This window comes from Nycticebus coucang, chromosome 22, assembly GCF_027406575.1.
Source record: "Nycticebus coucang isolate mNycCou1 chromosome 22, mNycCou1.pri, whole genome shotgun sequence".
Lineage (NCBI taxonomy): Eukaryota > Metazoa > Chordata > Mammalia > Primates > Lorisidae > Nycticebus > Nycticebus coucang.
In genome coordinates this window covers 20848474-20864762 of record NC_069801.1, presented here as the reverse complement: position 1 = coordinate 20864762, position 16289 = coordinate 20848474, and the positions used below count along the sequence as shown (strand labels likewise).

Genomic DNA, 16289 nt, shown 5'->3' with positions numbered 1-16289 from the left:
GGGGGAGATACCAGAGAGGTGGGCCAGTGTTACGAGATGCCTGGCCTGTCCTAGCTGCCAGGCAGGAGGTGATGGCTAAGAAGGTTCCAGCTCTCAAACTGGAATCTACTGCCTCAAACATTTTCTTAGCTGAGTGGTCACTGAAAATCAGAGTGGAAAGACTGCAGAGAAGAACGTGGGAGTCTCCTGGCCCCCGAGGCAGGGAAAGGTAGAGGGAACAAGATAGGATGGCCTCTTCTCATGAGTCCATGGGGGCTCAGCTGCAGCCCCCCTCTGCTCTGCCTCTAGCAGACAGAACTCCAGCCAGGAGAGGGGAGCTTTAGCTTGATAGCTGGACTCCCTGCCTGACCAAGAAAAGACCCAAGTTTGTCATAAAGAACTAGAACTATCAGCTGGGGCCTCAGCAAAGAAAAAGCAAATAAAAACCAAACCAAAGCGAATCAACTCTTAAAAACAAAAGTTTTATTACAAGCAGGAACAAAGAATACTGGCTTAAATAAAAGGCAGGTTGGAAACCCTTCCTCTAGCCAGCTTCCTCCCCAACTCCCACACCACTACAGCATGGCCAAGGGCCCTGAGGCTGAGGCAAAGCTGTTTCTCTCAGAGGAGATTCTCTGTGTTCGCCATCTCTAGCTCCATCTGTGACCATTGGCCTCTGGAGTGAGAAAGGACAAGATCCAAAGTCTTCCTATGTCATTTTCCCAGGGCTTCAGCCCAGACGAAAGGCTGAGGGGGATAGAGGGTTAATTCTCTATTTTGATGAGCTTTCAGAAGAGGAGGGACATCCTCGGAGTTTCTGGCCCAGAAACCTTCATTTCCCCCTTGGTCCTTCCCGCTCTTTCCCTCCTTTTCTCTGGATGGAGGCACCCACTTGGCAGAAACTCCTGTCCTCTGTCTCTAGCACTGGGTCCCATAGTCAGAGCTCAGAGAAAGTATGTGGCTCCTAGAGTGGCAGCCGCTCCCCAAAGCTATCACCCCACCCACCACACCTAGCTTCAGCCTGTCTGGGCAGGTCCCAGCTGGAAGCCTAACCTGGGGGCAGGGTGGTAGGGGTGGGACGGGAGGGTTGGGTAGCAAAGTCCCCAGCCATAGGGGGACTTTGAAATCTGAAATCCATGGAGGAAGAAAGATAAGCAGATGTGGCTAGGCCCCAGTGGATCCCAGGGGCCTCTTGTGACTGATGCAGATGTTCCTGTCCCCATGGCTCAGGCTGCTCCTGATACCCAAGGGCAGATTGGGGGGAGGCAGTTCAGGGGATGTAGGAGCCACCCACATTCGGAAAGGGGCACATGTGAACACACACACACACACACACACACACACACACACACACACACACTCTCTCTCACTCATTCACAGCCACAAGGTCTTTTCTAATAAACTTAATAAAACTGACCAGCCTTCTGATAACGTTTCACCTGGCACTACACAGATAGCAACATGGCCGACTTTGTCTTCTTCCATTTAAAAAAGGCTATGTAGAAAAGAGGTCTATAAAATTGTGCAAAATACCCAGCATTAATAAACCCGTTTCAAGTATTGCCATCATGGGCATAATCTGCCCATCCCCAGGCCTGTTTTGGGGAGAGGTGGGGGGCATCCTAGGATCCCTTAGCAAGCCCTCCCGGGGCAGGGGGAGAACAAGGCCCCCACTTATGGCCGTGGTGCCCAGGAATCGCATAAGAGCTAGGTTTGGGGTGCCTGGCTGGCTGATTCAGCTTCCTCCGACACAGGCTTCCCCACTCACTGCCAACCTTGCCCTCTCTAATGGACTCCAGCTCTATCCTATTGGCCAACTTCATAATAACAACAAAAAAAGCACCAAAAACCCCACAGAAGAAAGAACAATGATCATCTCAAAGAGCATGAAGGAGCCCACAGCCAAAGCAGCCCAGAGAGGCATCCTCTCCCACAGTCCTGTCCAGAGCTGATGGTTCATCAGTCCTGCTTTGCCCCCAGGACCCTGGCTCAGCTAGGCCCAAGCAGTTCCCCAAACTGGGAGGCCTCACGCTCATCCCACTCACACAGGGCTTGCCTTGGCTTAGGCAAAAACTTGGCACAGTCCCTTAGTGGCCTCCAGAGGCTCTGGCCTCTCCTGTTCATACTGCCACTGATCAGCTGGGGGCACCCCGGGCTCAAGGCTGCGGGAACCTGGGTTTGGAGAGCAGAGGGCACAGCCATAGAACAGTTCAGGGAAAGCCACGCAGGGTGGGAAATAAATACGAAAAGACTTGAGTCTTTGGCAGCTGTGCTTCCCTCGGATGGAATGGGGAAGGTCCCTGCAGGTGTGGAGGGCAGCAGGTGAGTGCAGGGGCAGACAGGCCAGCAGGTGGCAAGTTCTGAGCCCCAGTCAGGGGTGGCCTCCTACCATGTTGGCATCAGGCTTAGCTCTGCAGGCTGGCTCGTCGCTTCTGATGGGTGAGGGCAACACGGTGTCAGACTGCACAAATCCCCTCCGATCAATTAGGCTTCCAAAATATAAGGGAGACATACATTAGGGCTCTCCTCAATGCCAAAACTCCAAGGCCAGGGGCTCTGCAACCAAGAAGCCAGGTTGCAGAAGAGGAAAGCAAGGATGAACAGGCATCTGGCAATAGTAAGATCCCTAGTTTCCCTTCCCCCTCCAAGCAGGATGGGTGACAGGAATCCTTGGTGGGGCAGAAGACACAACTAGGGAAGTCTTGTTCAGCAGTGTCCACATCAATTTAATTCCTGCTCTGGAGCTCTGGCGCCCCCTGGTGTCAGTATGTACAGAGAGTTTCCTGGCACGGCGGGGCCCACGAGGTTTCCCTGCTGCCAGGAAAGAACCAGGCCTCACCCAGTCCGGGGAATGCACTACCAAAAGGGCAGCATCACTTAAGCATGGTGGCCAAAATGGTCACTTACGGTTATCCCTGGGGAGTAGGATCACATGTAATATCTGATGCTTTGCTTTTTATTATTTATTTATTTATTTTAGAGATAAAGTCTCACTTTGTCACCCTAGGTAGAGTGCTGTGCTGTCACAGCTCATAGCAACCTCCAGCTCTTGGGCTTAAGCGATTCTCTTGCCTCAGCCTCCTGAGTAGCTGGGACTACAGGCGCCCGCCACAACGCCCGGCTATTTTTTTGTTGCAGTTTGGCCAGGGCCAAGTTCAAACCCGCCACCCTCGGTACATGGGGCAAGCGCCCTACTCACTGAGCCCACAGGCACCGCCCATAATGCTCTTTTTAAATGTTTTGTACTTTTTTCTATAATGTGCATGTTATTAAAAAGTATAACTTTCTACAGAATTTCCTTACAGGACAAATGCCCTAAGTGGATTCAACCAGGGATGGTGGACAGAGGGCATCTGTGGTGTGGGGAGACCTGCTGACATCCAGAATCACTTTAAGAAGTGAGAGCTCCCAGGGCCACCGCACTGGCCAGGCCTGACACTCTGACCCCTCTCCTGCACTTGGCTTGCTTACCTGGGAGGTAGGGGGCCACAGAGCACAGAACAGCAGTTGGTGATAATACTTTTATGGCTGTAGGGGTTGACAGAGGCCTCACCGCCCCTCTTGCTGGACCACGAGCCTTTGATCTGCAAGCAGGAAGGAGGCCTGGATCAATGCCTCTTTTTGCTTTATTTTTTTAGGAGGGAGGTCTAGTGGCTGGAGGGAACTAGCCAATTCTGAAACTAATTCTTAGAAGAGGGGACGTGTCTTTAATGTGAGCCACTCAATGAGGGTGGAGCAGTCCTCTGTAGAGATTAAGAAGCTCTAAACAGGGTAGAAGACAGCAGAGCTAAAGAGAAACCTCTAAGGCAGTGATTTCTTTTTATTTTTCTTTTTTTATTTTTTTAGAGACAAGAGTCTCACTTTATCACCCTCAGTGGAGTGCTGTGGCATCACAGTTCACAGCAACCTCCAACTCTTGGGCTTAGGTGATTCTTTTGCCTCAGCCTCCTGAGTAGCTGGGACTACAGGCGCCCACGACAACACCTGGCTATATTTTTTGTGTTGCAGTTTGGCCGGGGCCGGGTTTGAATCCACTACCCTTGGTATATGGGGCTGGCGCCCTACCCACTGAGCTATTTCTTGTATTTTTTGAGACAGTCTCATTCTGTCACCCTGGGTAGAGAACCATGGTATCCTCATAGCTCACAGCAACCTCAAACTCTTGGGCTCAAGTGATCCCCTTGTCTCAGCCTCCCGAGTAGCTGGGACTACAGGAACCCAACACAACACTGGCTATTCTATTTTTAGTAAAGACAGGGTCTTGCTCTTGCTCAGGCTGGTCTTGAACTCCTCAGCTCAAGCAATCCACCCGCCTCAGCCTCCCAGAGTGCTAGGATTACAGGCATGAGCCACCATGCCCTGCCTAGGGCAGTGGTTTTTAACTGGTGTGCTACAGCACGTTGGTGGATCTTAAGTGTGTCATGAAAATTTTTAAAGATTAGTTAATTTTCTTTTTTTTTGGAGACAGTCTCACTTTGTCACCCTCTGTAGAGTGCTGTTGCATCACAGCTCACAGCAACCTCCAACTCTTGGACTCAAGTGATTCTCTTGCTTCAGCCTCCCAAGTAGTAGGACTACAGGCAACTGCCACAACGCCTGGCTATTTCTTTTTTTTTTTTTTTTTTTGTAGAGACAGAGTCTCACTTTATGGCCCTCGGTAGAGTGCTATGGCATCACACAGCTCACAGCAACCTCCAACTCCCGGGCTTAAGCGATTCTCTTGCCTCAGCCTCCCGAGTAGCTGGGACTACAGGCGCCCACCACAATGCCCAGCTATTTTTTTTTTTGGTTGCAGTTCAGCCGGGGCCGGGTTTGAACCCGCCACCCTTGGTATATGGGGCTGGCGCCTTACTGACTGAGCCACAGGCGCCACCCCGGCTATTTTTTTTTTTTTGGTTGTTTGGCCGGGGCCGGGTTTGAACCCGCCACCCTCGGTATATGGGGCCAGCGCCTTACCAACTGAGCCACAGGCGCCACCCAACGCCTGGCTATTTTTAGAGATGGGGTCTCGCTGTGAGCTCAGGCAATCCACCTGCCTCAGCCTCCTAAAGTGCTAGAATTATAGGCGTGAGCCACCGAGTCCTGCCCTAATGAAATTATTTTTTAAAGACCTTCAAAGCACAGTAAGTATATATATATATTTACTCTTTTTTTAATCAACATAATTTAAGTGTGCCATGGAAGTTTAACTATAGATTCAAGTGTGCCATGAGATTAAAAAGGTTTAAAAACTCTACTCTGGAGGAAACATTTTAGGTGATCCCTCCTCTGGCCAGCCGTCTATAGGGAGGGTAGAAGAACACAACAGATTGGGCTGACGTGGTTGTGAGCTCTGGCCCCGCCACTCACTAACTGTATGACCCTGGATGTGATTGCCACTTCTTTGAGTCTCAATCGTTCTCTGAAAATAGGGACAATAACACTAATTCTCAGATGGCATTGCTGGAGCTTTAGACGAAACCTTGCTCTGTGAAGTCAGCTACTGAAGACTATAGCAGTTACCAATACCTTGTGACCTTAAACTAGTTTTCTATACTTATTGAGTCACAACACCTCTTTTTGCTTAACCCCTGGCAATAACCTGCAGAATCATAACCTAAGAAACTACTTCCAGGGATGCTGGCTGATGTCATTTCTGCTCCCACCAATCACCTAGCAGGATACCCTCTCATGTGTGCTAAGTTTTGTTTTCCTGAATGAGAGGCTGAGGTCAGGGAATGTATTTTCTGTTGGACAATGGGTCTCTGGTAAGTGTCAGATGGTGGGCCCTGAAACAAAAGATCTTGTTTGCAGGATGGGGAGGGTCTGTCAGTCTGGCCCAGGGCTCAAACAGTGGGGGCTCAAACAATGCTGTCCTGCAGGGCAGGAAGGGTCAATGGAGCGCCACTGTCCTGTCCTGGCTGCTTCCCCCAAGCAATAAGCATGCCTCAGGGAGCCCCAGAGAACCCCTGAGAACAGTCACAGCTCTGCTGCCTATGTGCAGCGTGATGGAACAGGGAGAGCATGCCCACAACTTGGCAAACAACCTTGGCTCTGCCCCTTCCCAGCTGTGTGACCCTGGGGTGTGTTTTTTGGCCATGGAATGGAGAAAAAGCATTCTGCACCTTTTGCCTCAGGTAAAAGGACCTGAAGAGATGACGGGAATGGAAAGGATTCTGTGAGCAGTGACATGTTGCAGCGTGAGCACTGCTCCTGTGGGGCTGTGGGGCAGAGCAACTGTGAGCCTTGGGAGCTCGCACGAAGGGACCAGAGCGTGAGGGGATCTCGGAAGCCTGCGTTGGGTCTCCCTGGGCCAACCCACAAGCACTAGGAGGTGTCTGTCTGCCTCACGCCTCCACCCATGTTTCCCCTGCAGTCTGAGAGTCTGGACTACACTTAGCTGCCCTGGTCTTACTCACGTCTTCATTAGTTGTCAGGTTGGAGGCGACGAGGTAAGTGTGAAACCCTGAGAGGCCCAGGATGGACCAGATGGAGAAGAAGCAGATCACCAGCTCCAGCACAGTGAGGGCAGTCAAGGACCCACACAGCATAGAGGGCAGGAAGCCTCCCAGGCATGCCAGGCCCTTCTCATGTAACCTTCTATGGAGCTGTTTCCCCCAAGAACTACTAGGTTTTGTTGTTGTTGTTTGTTTTTTTAGAGACAGTCTTACTTTATCACCCTTGGTAGAGTGCTGTGGCATCACAGCTCACAGCAACCTCCAACTCCTGGGCTTAGGTGATTCTCTTGCCTCAGCCTCCCGAGTAGCTGGGACTACAGCCGCTCGCCACAATGCCCAGCTACTTTTTGCTACAGTTTGGCTGGGGCCAGGTTTGAACCCGCCACTCTTGGTATATGGGGCCAGTGCCCTACTCACTGAGCCACAGGTGCCGCCCAGAACTGCTAAGTTTTGAAACCTTCCTAGAGCCCGTCCACCACTTCTCAGCAGGATCACCTCCTAGGCCCCAAGGAAGGATCAGGGGCCCCACTCAAGAGCAAGACAAGATCAGGATGACAGATGGCCAAGGTTGCTGAGGATTCTAAGCACAAATAGCTGTGGGCATCACATGGTCCAGAGAGCTTGGAATCTTAAGGAACAACCTGTCTCCTAGGTCCCTGTTTTCAGACTGTGCCTCCAGGGGGTCCTTGGCCACTGTTGCTCCACAATACCCCACTTAGGATCAGCTCTAGCCTGGGTATGAGCAGAAACAGTTGTTACACTGGATTCTAGAAGACGAATGTGGGCTCTACACCATTCCCTTCTGTTTATAGGATGAGGTATGGGGACCTGCCCCACTGCATGGGCCTCGGTTCTCACTGAAGCGGCCACTAGCTGACAAAGGATATCTTGCTGGTGTCTCCTTCAGTGTGGAGAGGAAGTTGCTTCCCTGAGAGCCTGGGGAAGAAGAAACAGGAGAGGACACAGCTCAGAGGGACAGTCACTATACCTCTTGACCAGGCTGAGCTTGCTGGCAATCCCCTCCCAGTCCCCCTGCCCCACACTCAACTCACGCAGCGTCAGGTGGGTGACCACACAGGCAAAGATGAAGGCGGTCAGGAATGACAGGGAGAGAATAAATGCATAGAAGAAGCGGTAGTTCCGTCTCCCCACACAGTTGCCCACCCAGGGGCAGTGATGGTCAAACCGTTCTGGAAAAGGACAAAAGGGCAGGGGTAAGGGTCTGGCCTGCAACCAGCACAGGTGTTCAGAGGCTTCGCCCCACAGCTGGGCCTTCCCTACGCCTTTCCCTCTATCTGCAGCAGCTGGCTGCCAGCCCTCAGCCACACCCTGCTTCTTGTCCTTTGTGCACTGGTTCCCACTGCCTGACATATACTTCCCTGTCTCTCCACCTAGTTAATAAACCCCTCCTGCTTCATGCCTCAGCTGTGAAGCTACTTCCTGAAGAAAGTCTCCTCGGGCTGGGCACAGTGGCTCAAGCCTGAAATCCTAGCACTTGGGGAGGCCAAGGCAGGTGGATTGCCTGAGCTCATGAGTTTGAGACCAGCCTGAGTCACAGCAAGACCCCTGTCTCTAAAAATAGCCAGGCATTGTGACAGGCACCTGTAGTCCCAGACTGGGAGGCTGAGGCAAGAGGATTGCTTGAGCCCAAGATTTGGAGATTGCTGTGCGCTATGATGCCATGGCACTCTACCAGGGCGACAGCTTGAGACTCTGTATCAAAAAAGAAAAGTCTTCTCCACAAATAAGTAAAATAAAATAAGAAAGAAAAAAAAAAAAAAAAAGGCCAGGCAAGGTGACCCACACCTATCATCCTAGCACTCTGGGAGGCTGAGGTCAGTGCATTAACCAAGCACAGGAGTTCCAGACCAGCCTGAGCAAGAGCAAGATCCTATCTCTACTAAAAATAGAAAAAACTAGCCAGGTGTTGCGGCAGGTGCCTGTAGTCTCAGCTACTAGGGAGGCTGAGCCAAGAGGATCCCTTAAACCCAAGAGTTTGAGGTGAGCTATGACTCCATAGCACTCTAAGCACTCTACTGAGGGTAACAGAGTGAGACTGTCTCCAAAAAAATAAAAAAAAGAAGTTTCCTCTTACTCCAGACTAGATGAGGTAATCTATGTTATCTTCCTCTGTTACTTCTATTTTGCTGCAGTTAGCCCATATGTATTTATATATTTATTTACTTATTTATTTAGAGATGGAGTCTTACTCCGTCACCCAAGCTAGAGTGCCATGGTGTCAGTTTAGCTTACAGCAACTTCAAATTCCTGAGTTTAGGCGATTTTCTTGCCTCAGCCTCCCAAGTAGCTGGGACTACAGGTACCTACCGTGATGCTTGGCTAGTTTTTCTATTTGTGGTAGAGATGGGGTCTCACTCTTGTTCACACTGGTCTTGAACTCCTAAACTCAAGGGATCTACTTGTCTTGGCCTCCCAGAGGGCTAGGATTACAGGTGAGAGCGACTGAGCCAGGCCTATTTATAATTATTGAAAAGGCTAATCACCCTGCTTGATCGTAAACTCCATCAGGGGGCTTCATGTGTTAGCCTCACATGGTGCTGAATCCCCAGGATCCAGAGCAGAGCCTGGCACAAAAGCCCACAAAAAGTACTTGCTGCCTGACCTACCCTCCCAGCCACACGCCAACAGCCAATGACCCCCATCCCTTGCTCTAGGACTAGTGGCCTAGGGAGGGGCTGGGCCTCTATTTTATTCATGGATAGCTGGCATCAAAGACCAGGTCAGAGGGCTGAGCTCACACCTACACTGTGTCCCTGGAGGTGGGGCCGCACCCAGACTGGTGAGGAAAGTCCCTGTGGGAATGTGGGTCACAAGGCCTCTTGCCAAGGTTAGCGCCCTTTGCAGGAGCGGGTGGGCAGATCCTCAGAGATGAATGATGCCCATTGAGTCACCCAGTTTGCTGCCTGCATCATGGGGTGTTCCCCACGGTTCTCTTGCTCAGGGAGTGCTGAGCTAGCACAATGAGCTCATTGCTTTGAGAACTGAGCACAGTCACTGTGGCTTAGCTCATCAGGGTCTTCTCACACAGCATTTCCCTAATAATACCCTCCCAGGGGTTCCCCCTTGGTTCCCATCAGAGCTATGTGGCCAGCCTCTGAAAAGCAGGGAGAGGGTGCAAAATAATAATTAGCACAGATGCATCCTCTGCACCTCGCCAGCTTAAACTCCTCTGTTCCCAGATGCTTGTCCTCTCAAACCCTGGGAATCAGATGAAAGTCTTTCAGTATTGTTGGCCCCGGGTCACTGGATAGTAAATCATTCTTTCTGGCCCAAATGTATCTGAAATGTTATTCTTCTAGTCTCTGATTCCTGAGAAGTTATACCTACTGAGGACCAAGCTGAAGCCAGGGAGAAGGGTTCAAGGCCTCTCTGTGTCCACCCCACACTTCAGAGCTGGGGGGGAGGGAATCTACCAATCCTGGGCTAAAGGACTGGTAGATTTATGACCAAAACACCACTGGTCACACTCAAGAGGAGCCTTTGCCCCGGGACCCTCCTCAGTCAGGGAAAATCTGGATATTTAAATATCCGATATTTAAAACCTGCCCACCCCACACCCACGTGTGACCCTGTTCCTAGGACTTGGTGTCTCTCAGGAATCTCCACACCCCTCCCCCTGCCTCCTACTCACCCACACAGTTGTCACAGACACTGCAGTGTGAGGTCCTTGGTGGCCGAAACATTTTGCAGGTGAAGCAGTACTTTAGCTTCACCATCTGCCCGTTGATCATCACCTCCCGAGTCCGAGGGGGCGGCCGGTATGTGGAACTGCCTGTGTTGTCTGGGGGTGGGAAAAGAGAGATGGGGAACGCCCAGGGCAGCCCAGGTCAGGAACCCCAGGGGGGATAGCTACTGCTGCCTGGTAGGATAAGACAAGCCTCAGGAAAACAAATATCGGGGTAAAACATCTGGCCTAAGGCAGGGACAAATATTAGGAGCTGCTATCACATACTGAGATGTCCTCTGTGCCAGGCACTGCACTAAACCTTTACATACCTGCTCACACAACTGCTGGCCTTTCACAGCTCTAAGAAGGGCTATGGGAGACAGAGAACCCAGCAAGGCTTATCGAGGTTAAACTGCATATAATCAAGTCTAGAGCTAGGTTCCTGTTTACAGGAGGTAGAGGAACAAAGTAAATAATGCTATGAGGCAACAGTCAGATGTGGAAGTAGGACATCTACAAGGCCACTGAGCTCCAGTTACATGTGTGTTCAGTTTGTGAACAATGATCAAATAGAACACTTAGGGTTTATGTACTTTTGGTAAGCTTGTTATATCTCCATTTAAAAAAGAGAGCAAGAGAGAAAAGAAAGGTTTACATAGCTCATTTGAGGTCCTGCAGCTGGTATGCTGGCAGAGCAGGAATCTAAACCCCGGTCTTCCACATGCAAAGCCCAAAATTTTAAAACTGAAGCCTCCTGGTACCCCAGACCACAAAGGACCAAAGTTTCCCCAGAACAGAGGCTCCTTCTCAGAGGGAGAGCTGAGAGTCCCATGGACAGCCTGTGATCCACAGCCCACCGCCACGTTCCCAGTCATCACTTCCATTGGATCAGCTCCTCGGATAATGTCTCCAGTTTGGCCACCAGCCTCCAAAGAATATTTACTGTGCCAGGCATAATTATCAGTGAAGCAACTAGACTCTAGCCTTATATTTTCCACTACCAAAGAGACCTCTGTTAAGTTGCTTCACCATCACCTCAACCATTGCATGTTTAAACCTTAACTAAGTAAGCATCTTCTCGTTAAAACTGCCAGCATGGGGCTCGGCGCCTGTAGCTCAAGTGGCTAGGGCGCCAGCCACTGGTGGGTTTGAATCCAGCCTGGGTCCACCAAACAACAATGACAGCTGCAACCAAAAAGCAGCTGGGTGTTGTGGCAGGTGCCTGTAATCCCAGCTACTTGGGAGGTTGAGGCAAGAGAATCGCTTAAGCCCAGGAGTTTGAGGTTGCTGTGAGCTGTGACCCCACAGTACTCTACCCAGGGTGACACCTTCAGACTCTGTCTCAAAAAAAAAAAAAAAAATTGTCAGCATGGGCTGAGCTCAACCAATCCTCCCACCTCAGCCTCCCAGAGTGCTAGGATTACAGGTATAAGCCACCACTCCCAGCAAGGGTGGGGGACTTAGAGGCTAACGGACACACTCCGAAACTGGTTTTGTTACTGACTGAGTATAAGGTTGAAGTTAAATGAGCTTCTCAGAGCCTCGGTTTTCTCACCTGTAAAATAAGAGTAACAGGTAGGCTGGTGATTGAATCCAGGCTTTACCTCTTACTAGCTGGGTTTCTCCCAATGATACTGTTTGCTAAATGTGTAACTAGGCAAATCATTTAACCTCCTCGTGCCATGGTTTCTCCAGTCACTAAAATGGGGATAATAAAGAGTATCCACGGTATATTGTTGTTGTGAGGATTAAATTAATATATGCAAAGTGATGGCTGGGTGCCCGTAGCCCAGTGGTTAGGGCGCTGGCCACATGCTCCAGGGCTGGTTCAAACCCGGGCCTGCTAAACATAAAAAAATAGCTGGGCATTGTGGTGTAGTCCCAGCTACTAGGGAGGCTGAGGTAAGAGAATTGCTTGAGCCCAAGAGTTTCATTTAAGGTTGCTGTGTGCTATGACGCCAAGGTACTCTACCGAAGGTGACAAAGTGAGACTCTGTCTCAATTAAAAAAAATTAAGAGAAAAAAATATTTATGTGTGTGCATGCGTGTGTGTATATATGCAAAGTGGCACAAAGGAAACACTTAACACGTGTGAGCTGTTATGCCTAGCTCACAGGATTGCTGAGGGGAAGAAGGGAAGAAGCTTGGGAAAAGGAGCACTTCTAAGTACCTAAGACATACTGAGCACCTTGCAGATACGATCTCCTTCAGTCCTGATAACACTCCCTCAAGGTAAGATTATCATGATCATCTTAAAGTTACAGCTAAGGAATCTTGTTCAGGAGTATAAGTGACTTGCTCAAGACCATACAACTAGTATGCAGCGCAATCGGGATGTAAACCTAAGTTTCCAAAGCATGGTCTTGAGTTCTTTTTATAAATTCAAAAAATATATTTTTTGAAAAATTTTTAGAGATGAGGTCTCACTTATGTCGCCCAGGCTGGAGTACAGTGGCTATTCACAGGCCAATCATAGCTCACAGTACCCTCAGACTCCTGGGTTCAAGCAACCCTCCCACCTCAGCCTCTTTTTTTTTTTTTTTTTTTGTAGAGACAGAGTTTCACTTTATGGCCCTCGGTAGAGTGCCGTGACCTCACACAGCTCACAGCAACCTCCAACTCCTGGGCTTAAGCGATTCTCTTGCCTCAGCCTCCCGAGTAGCTGGGACTACAGGTGCCTGCCACAACGCCCAGCTATTTTTTGGTTGCAGTTTGGCCGGGGCCGGGCTTGAACCCGTCACCCTCGGCATATGGGGCCGGCGCCCTACCAACTGAGCCACAGGCGCCGCCCACCACCTCAGCCTCTTAAGAAGCTGGGACAACAAGCACCACCAAGACTGGCTAATTTTTGGTAAATTTTAAGTGTCATGATGGATGTTATTTATCTTTGTCTGGTTCCTTATTTCTGCTGTTGGCACAGTCCAAGAGCTAGAAGGAACGCAGCCCCTGGCACACAGAAACTTGATAAATGCCCCTTGCTGCCTCTGTTCTAACCCCTTCAGTTTACAAACAAGAAAACAGAGGCCCAGAAAGGTTTGGACATTTGCCCAAGGCCACATAGTAACAGAAGCAGCAGGGCCCAGCCAGGAGTCTCCTTGTAGACACTTTCCTTTCTTCCTCCCTGCCTAGCCAGTGTCCAGGTCTGGTCAGGCTCTTCCTTCATAATCTTTTGCCCTCCACTTCCAATACCCCAGTCCACATCACTAGCCTCCCCAGAAGACTGCTTTTACTGGCCTCCCCTAAAACACAAGATAAAGGACAAATTTCTTGTCCTGACCTTTAGGGCCCTTCACGATGGTGGCCAACTCTACTTCCTGGCTTTTCTCCCATTCCTTTTGCTCCACAGAACCCTGGGTCCCAGCTTCTGTATCTTCTTGCCTCTGCCCCTGACCCCACCATGCCCACCCTTCCTTCCTCCTTGCTCCCCAGCACCTGCTCAAGCTCTATGGAGGCCCCAACAGTTTCTCTGACCACTTCCGCCCTGGCAGTCCCCCGCCTCACACACAGCATCTGAACACAGCATCTGCTTGGTCCTATGAGGTGATAGGACTTGTGTGCGTGTGGACCTTGTCTCTCTAACTAGATAATATATCCCCTGAGCAGAGACAGTGTAATAAACAAGGAGTCCTAACCCTATGAACTCTGAGGCAACAGGCAAAGAGGAGGAAAAACATGCATTGGGTTCAGGCAGGCCTGAATCCAAAGGGTTGGAATCCTGACCCTTCCATTTATGAGCTGGTGCCCTATGGGAAGTTCCCTAACCATGGTAAAAGCAGGCTAATAACTAACAACTACCTTCAAAGGTCATAAAGGTCAGCAAACGAACTGGCACTTGGTAAGTATTTACTAGCAATGTTTTCATGAGGGGCAGCAAGGCACAGGCTCTGGAGTCTGACAACACCAGGTTTGAAACCTGTCTGGAATCTTATCTACTTGCTCCTTAAGGAAGTCCCTTCACTACTCTGAACCTCAGTTTCTTCATCTGTAAAACAGAGATAAGTCAAGTCTCACCCTCATAAGGTGTGAATGAGATGATGAATGAAGAGCTGAATGAGATGCTCTGAGGACAGCCCTGAACATGGTGCTAGATTCACAAGAGCCACTGACATTGATCCTAACCAACAGTTCATGCCGTGACACTCTAGCACGCAGACTCCACAGCTCTTCTTCCAAGGCTGGTGCTGCCACTCCAAGTCAAACCCCTAATTCTGCCCCACAGCCCCAAGGGTCCCTGCTTCTGGCCCCCTGCCCACTGCTGTCTCCTGGCCTTGAACACAGGCACTGGAGCCAGACAGAGGTGTGGGTATGAATCTTGGCTACCACTTACTAGCTGAGTTAGGGGGGTCAAGTCACTTAACTTCTCTGTGACTTCATCTGCTAAGAAAATAAAATAGAATATCATCAAATCCACTGTTGGGAGGATTAGACAAGAATTCACCAAGGGGGTTTAACAAAGGGTCTAGCACCGGGCAAGAGCTTAAAAAATATTAGCTATTATTATCGTTGTTTCCATGAAATAGTATATTCCAAACAACTGAGTTATGAAGAAACCTTCAAAACAAACCCATTTGCTAAAGCAGATAACCACAGACCCTCTTTAGCCTGAGAAATTACTGGAATTCTCACTCAAAGGATTCCCACAGGTCCTCTTTAGGGCAAAGGGTAGCTCAATCCTCTCCCCAAAGCAGGGGGAGAATCCCTGCCAGCAGGTTCTGGCCTCTGGCAACCATCCCTAAGAGGAAGTGAAACTCTGCACACCCAACTTCCTTAGGCTGCCAAGAGGCAGGGGAGGCAGAAAGGGAGGTGCCCTGCTGGAGTGAGGTACCACCTGGGTTCTGAATGAAAGTTGCCAGAGTTGGGCAAAGCTGGCTCTGCAAGGGCTGTGGCCTACACGGGAGACACAAGCAGCTGTCCCACTACTCATCCTCAGACCAGACGGTGCTGACCAACGGCCACCGCAGACTCAGCCTCAGAATCCTCCTCAAGCTGCTCCTCCTGGCAGTTACCACCAAAGGCAGCTCATCAGCACCACTCGCCATTCTCGACCCAAAGATTCAAGCCTCTCAAGTTTCAATAGAGAAAAATGATTTCCTTTCTTTTTTGTTATTGTTTTATCTTTTTTTTTTTTTTTTTTTTGCACTTTTTGGCCGGGGCTGGGTTTGAACCTACCACCTCCGTATATGGGGCCAGCACCCTACCCCTTTGAGCCACAGGCGCTGCCCTTGTTTTATCTTTTTTCCTAAACACTATACCACCAGGGAGAGAGAAACAACTTTCAAAGTGTTTTGACCTTCTCTGTCTCACTTGTTACAGATGGGAAACTGAGTGTACTCCGAGAGCATAAAAAGCTAAAATTAGGGTGGCGCCTGTAGCTCAGTGATTAGGGCACCGGCCCCATATACCAAGGTTGGCGGGTTCAAACCCGGCCCCAGTAAAACTGCAACAACATCAACAAAAAAAACCCCCCTGAAATTAGAACCCCTGTCTTCCAGGGCACTCGTATTTCATTCAGACATGACCACCTACTATGGGCAAGATACTAGGGGTGGCAGATAAGGGGCAAGTACCTACAGAGGAGTCAAAGGTACTTGCTTTGTTTACCGTGTATCTTCCTCGCACATCATAGATGTCCAACAACTATTTGTTGAAGAAATGAAGGAAGAAGGGAGCAGAAGAGACACTGCCCCTGCCCTAAGGGAATCTAGGATTCACTGGATGGCTCTTTCTGCTAGGTCAGGCTCTTTACCTCGAAATAAAAAGTGTCCTCAAGCCAGCAAAGCCCTCCTGCTGCCTTCCAGATTCAAAAGAGCATCTGAGGATGTGATAATGAGGAAAGACTTCTCCTCACTGAAGGGCTGTGAGAAGCAAATGAGTGACCTAGGGGTACACTGTGGGCACCCCCACCCCAAGGGAGCCCCAAGAAAGGAGCAGGCAGGCATCCTGCAGTCACAGCCTAAAGAGCCGGGCTGGCCACGGGCTACTGAGAAGGGGTAAGTAAAGAAAGGTGCTGCCTGTTCTCTGCCCTTCCACTGTCACTAGCTGTGCAGGAAACAGCTGCAGGACTGTGGACTCGCACTTCCAGGGCCAGCTCCAGGTCACTGTGATCCCCACGAGACCATTCCATCTCAGAGGCTTAAGGAGCCCCTGCCACATACCAGCTTAACGCTAGTCTTGGGGCTACAAGA

General features: G+C 50.1%; 1 protein-coding gene across 5 annotated transcripts in view; it reads right to left on the bottom strand.

Annotated features, from left to right (window-relative positions):
- ZDHHC18 (zinc finger DHHC-type palmitoyltransferase 18) overlaps window positions 1-16289 on the bottom strand; it is a 36453-nt gene that overhangs the window by 7256 nt on the left and 12908 nt on the right. For 4 of the 5 annotated variants that reach the window (XM_053577073.1, XM_053577075.1, XM_053577076.1 and 1 more), the window contains exons 3-8: window positions 10069-10218; window positions 7469-7606; window positions 7304-7352; window positions 6378-6480; window positions 3451-3563; window positions 2369-2468 (exon numbers count right to left, since the gene is read on the bottom strand). In XM_053577073.1, coding sequence (XP_053433048.1) covers window positions 2369-2468; window positions 3451-3563; window positions 6378-6480; window positions 7304-7352; window positions 7469-7606; window positions 10069-10218 — 653 coding nt within the window. Of the gene's footprint in view, window positions 1-6; window positions 2469-3450; window positions 3564-6377; window positions 6481-7303; window positions 7353-7468; window positions 7607-10068; window positions 10219-16289 lie in introns of those variants that run through there. The other variant, XM_053577077.1, reaches the window with a different exon arrangement.